This window comes from Dreissena polymorpha, chromosome 9 (assembly GCF_020536995.1).
Source record: "Dreissena polymorpha isolate Duluth1 chromosome 9, UMN_Dpol_1.0, whole genome shotgun sequence".
Taxonomy (NCBI): Eukaryota; Metazoa; Mollusca; class Bivalvia; order Myida; family Dreissenidae; genus Dreissena; species Dreissena polymorpha.
The window spans coordinates 69,590,690-69,594,951 of NC_068363.1; the positions used below are offsets into that span (position 1 = coordinate 69,590,690).

A 4,262-nucleotide genomic window follows, 5' to 3' on the forward strand; every position below is an offset into this window, starting at 1 on the left:
TTCTCGTCGCAATTTCGCAAACAAGGGAAAGAACTGTGCTCTTAATAAGGTACTTCTTAAGGATAAATGTATAAATTTAGTCTACCGACAGTTTGTCGTCACTTTAAATGAATTTCTTCAAATGTTCTCTATAAGGTCCGCGCAATCACAAGACTTCTGTTTAGAGATTATTCTAGCATAGCAACTAAGTTTTACCCTACGTTGCGTTTATAGAAACGCACTTACGCATTCAGAAAAACATACGTAACTTAATACGTACGTAAATTTTCGCCCGTAAAGTTACGCATTGTACCAGAAACGGCCCCCAGATCTCTTAGAGTAATATCTAAGCAGAGATTGAATCACTTGTATTCTAAAACTACATGTATGTGACCGTGTCAAATCTTAGAAAACCCGCTGTTCCTTTGTAGAAGCGACATTAATTACTCAATCTAGATGAAACTTAAAATATTTATCTTGGAATTTCTAGGTCATTTTAATTCTTGGTCGCGTGCGTACAAAAAACTACGTTACCTGGGGGCCGTTTCTTAGAACAACGTACGTTCAAAAATCATGCGTAAGTGCAAAACATTCAGTTAGTAGCGTTTCTATAAACTTCGTAAAGTTACGTTTACCGTAAGTTTGCACGTAAAGTTACGGTTGCTCAAAGGCTCACGTAACTCAGTTATTTTGCGTAAATATGGCGGCGTATGTACCGATATTTCGCACACGCGAACGTCTTCCTCGAGTTTATAAGAAAAGAATCATCCCACTTGATGAATTAAGAGATTCGGAAATCGTCGAACGATATAGACTCACACGTGAAGCGATAATATATGTGCACAATTTGATCAAATACGATATATCGGCATTCACTGAGCGCAACCATGCGTTGGATTCGATGACGAAGGTATTTGCTATTTTCTTATTTAAAACGCTATGTATTTATATCTCTAAGGTATAAGGAACGCTACAACTATTTAGTTTATGTAAACCCTTTATCTATATTTATACCTTGTTATACTGTATGGCATGGGAAATTTCTGTAGCGGAAATCCTGGGTTGATTGTTGACGATTGTTGACAGACAAATGATGTTGTGAATACTGTAGGCGATAACGCGGATTTAAATTTGGCTACACAAGAATTTCAACATGTTCGAAGCGATTGTTGTTATGATTTGTTCGATTTTTCTTTTGACAATTCATTCAACTTTCGTTTTTTACAATGGTTATATTCGTCACACGTTGAAAGTTCATCAAACTAACTCGACGAATGTTGAGTGAAAGTACTTTTATTGTTGGATAACTTTTTACTAGCTTATAACGTAAGTGTGTTTACACATTTGTATAAATATCAATGGTTCAATCATACAGTAATATATGCACAAATTGATCGATCCATATTTCAACATCAGTTTACAAACTCTTAATTTTGTGTGGCACAGACTGTGTATTGTCATTGTTTTAGGTGCTAGTTACTTTGAGATACCTTGCGAAAGGCGATTTCTACAGTGAAGTCGGGGATCTACATGGGATCAGCAGGAGTTCCGTGTCGAGATCGATTACTGTGGTAAGAATATCATGAAAATATTATGTTGTCCTCACTGATTAAATTGTACTGTACTTTTGTCTATTTTGTTTACAACCAGTCGCCAGCTCAGTTGATGGTTGCCTCTTTTGTATACTGCAGTCAAGTCTCAAGTCCAAAACACTTGCCTTACTTTTCCAAATGGTTATTGTCGAAATAACACTTGTTACATACTGCAGAATTATAATATAACAAGAGATGTGTTTGTCAGAAACACAATGCCTTGTTCTGCACCGCTTTAAAGCCATATATTTGACCTTTTACCTTGAAGGATGACATTGACCTTGACCTTTCATCACTCAAAATGTGCAGCTCCATGAAATACACAGGCATGCCAAACATAAAGTTGCTGTCTGAAGCTACTTATAAGTTATAAGAATATTTCTAAACCTAAACTCAGAATTCGAAACCTCAACGCAAAACTTAAGTTCAATGTCAAGGTGAAAGGGGTAAAAATTTGTGTGCATATGGAAAGACCTTGTCCATATACACTTGCATACCAAATATGAAGTTTACATTTGAAGGGACATAACAGTTACAAGGACTTTTAGAAACCTAAATGCAAAACCTAAATGCAAAGTGTGACGGAAAGACAGACGGACGGACGGTCCAATCACTATAAAACATGTAATAAAAGTTAGAACCGTTAATTAAAATAACTGTAATCGTGTATTGAAAAGTAAGAACATTTCGTTTTTCTAAATTATCAATTAAAATTAAAAAAAAATAATAAGATTCAATATCTTTTATTTTATTCTTTTTAATACAGTTACCATACAAACAAACATTTTTATAGTTTGATTGTGTTCATTCTTAATACTGACTGTCTGGAATTTTAAATTACTCATTTTAAATTAGTGTTGCTCTATTGGTCCTTGTTGGCTCGGGTACTACTCAAATGTACCCTGGGTACTCTTAAAGTATACTTCAATGTACCCCAAGAAAGCTTAATATACTTAAATGTACCTGTGAATTATAACGTTAAGTTGGTCGTTGTTGGCTAATGTTTTCAAAATAATTGTGTTCATATTTATGTCAATATTTCTGCAAATGGCCGGCATATTATGGAAACACATACTCAAAAAGCAGGTTTTGTTCAAATAGAATTTTGTTTCGTATTCCGAAGCGCATTTAACGACATCAGGTTTTGTGCGGAAATAAACAATTATATTGTAATTAGCCTTATATAGGAGCTTAGAACTTTTTTTCTTTAAAGGTGGTGGCAGCGCTTGAAAAAAAATTGGACACAATCCATTTTCCAATAACAGCTGAAGACCTCAGAAGAGTCAAAACTGGTTTTTTTAGGCTGGGAAAAATGCCAAATGTTATTGGTGCTGTTGATGGAACCTTAATACCCATAATTGCACCAAGTGAGGCGGAGGAGGTGTATGTATGCCGGAAGGGCTACCATGCTATAAATGTTCAAGCGGTCGTGGACCATGAAATGAGGTACATTATTCTATGTTTGCAATTTATTAATTTTTTTTAACTATTCAAATACATGTATCTTTGTTCTTACCATAAACAGTTAATCATTGATAATAATGGATAAGGAATAGTTTGCCACTTTGTTGCTTAAACATTAAATGGTATGGGTTGCCTTTTCAGATCAGAATAAACAACAATAGCGAATATTAACTAAAGTAACAAATACATGTATACACCATAATTTATTGCATTCTTTCCATTTTTCATTACATAAATCAAGAAAATTCTCACACATGATACATATCATTTTTATGAAATATACTGCAATATCATTATGCATGAACAATATATAAAACAATATTACTGTTGTTAAATATTCTTTATGATATTGAAAGCCTATTTTAATAATTAATGAAATATATGTTACAGATTCACTGATGTTGTTGCCCAATGGCCAGGTTCAGTTCATGACAGCACAATCATGGAAAACTGTGCCTTGAAGCAGTGGCTGACAACTACTAACAACAACTGGCTGTTGGGCGACAGTGGTTATGGTTTAAAACCGTATCTACTTACACCAATTGGTACACCAAGTACACCATCAGAGGTTCTTTACAACAATGCCCATGTTAAAACCAGACTAGTGGTGGAGAGGGCATTTGGGATATTGAAATCCAGGTTTAGGCAAGTATATGTACACTTAAATAAATGTTACAGGAAATTCAAACAATTGTTAGACAGTTATTAAATTATAACAGTTAACATTTAAGGGTACTATATTGTACAAATTTGAAAAAAAACTATTTAGTTTATTTTAAAGCTATTTACATTTTGTAAATCATTGTTATAATATACAATAAACAATTTTTAACAACAAATTTCAGTTTGGCAATATGTCATGTTGATTTTAAATTTTAAATTACTAAAACAAGCAATATTGCCTTTATAGATGTTTACACAAAAGTGGAGGATGCCTCTTAGTTAAGCCCTCAAAAGCTGCACAAATTGTAAGTGTATGTATGAGATTACATAATCTGTGCAAGGAAATGAATGTTCCAACCCCACTTGTCTTGGAGGATGACGACCATGACGAACAGGTGTTTGATGGGCCACTTAATGGCAATGGCGTGCAAACGCGGCAAAGTGTAGTCAATTTATTTTAAAACTTAATGAAGTTGATGAAACAGCTCAGTGAGTCATGTATTAACAAGAACAATGTATAACTAAACCATAAAACATCATATCCAATGGATCTGTTACACATTT

General features: G+C 33.9%; 1 protein-coding gene across 1 annotated transcript; it reads left to right on the forward strand.

Moving 5' to 3' along the window:
- Positions 1–1,268: 1,268 nt before the first annotated feature.
- LOC127846140 (putative nuclease HARBI1) lies at positions 1,269–3,744 on the forward strand. Its single transcript, XM_052377317.1, has 4 exons — positions 1,269–1,305; positions 1,449–1,550; positions 2,785–3,017; positions 3,426–3,744. The coding sequence occupies exons 3-4, from the start codon at positions 2,884–2,886 to the stop codon at positions 3,742–3,744; spliced, it is 453 nt and encodes a 150-aa protein (XP_052233277.1). The 5' UTR covers positions 1,269–1,305; positions 1,449–1,550; positions 2,785–2,883.
- Positions 3,745–4,262: the final 518 nt, after the last annotated feature.

Excerpts from the sequence above, each read along its gene's own strand:
- LOC127846140 (XM_052377317.1), top strand. The coding sequence starts at position 2,884 with ATGCCAAATGTTATTGGTGCTGTTGATGGAACCTTAATACCCATAATT. Across the intron at positions 3,018-3,425 it reads GTCGTGGACCATGAAATGAG|ATTCACTGATGTTGTTGCCC; the intron begins GTACATTATTCT and ends TATATGTTACAG.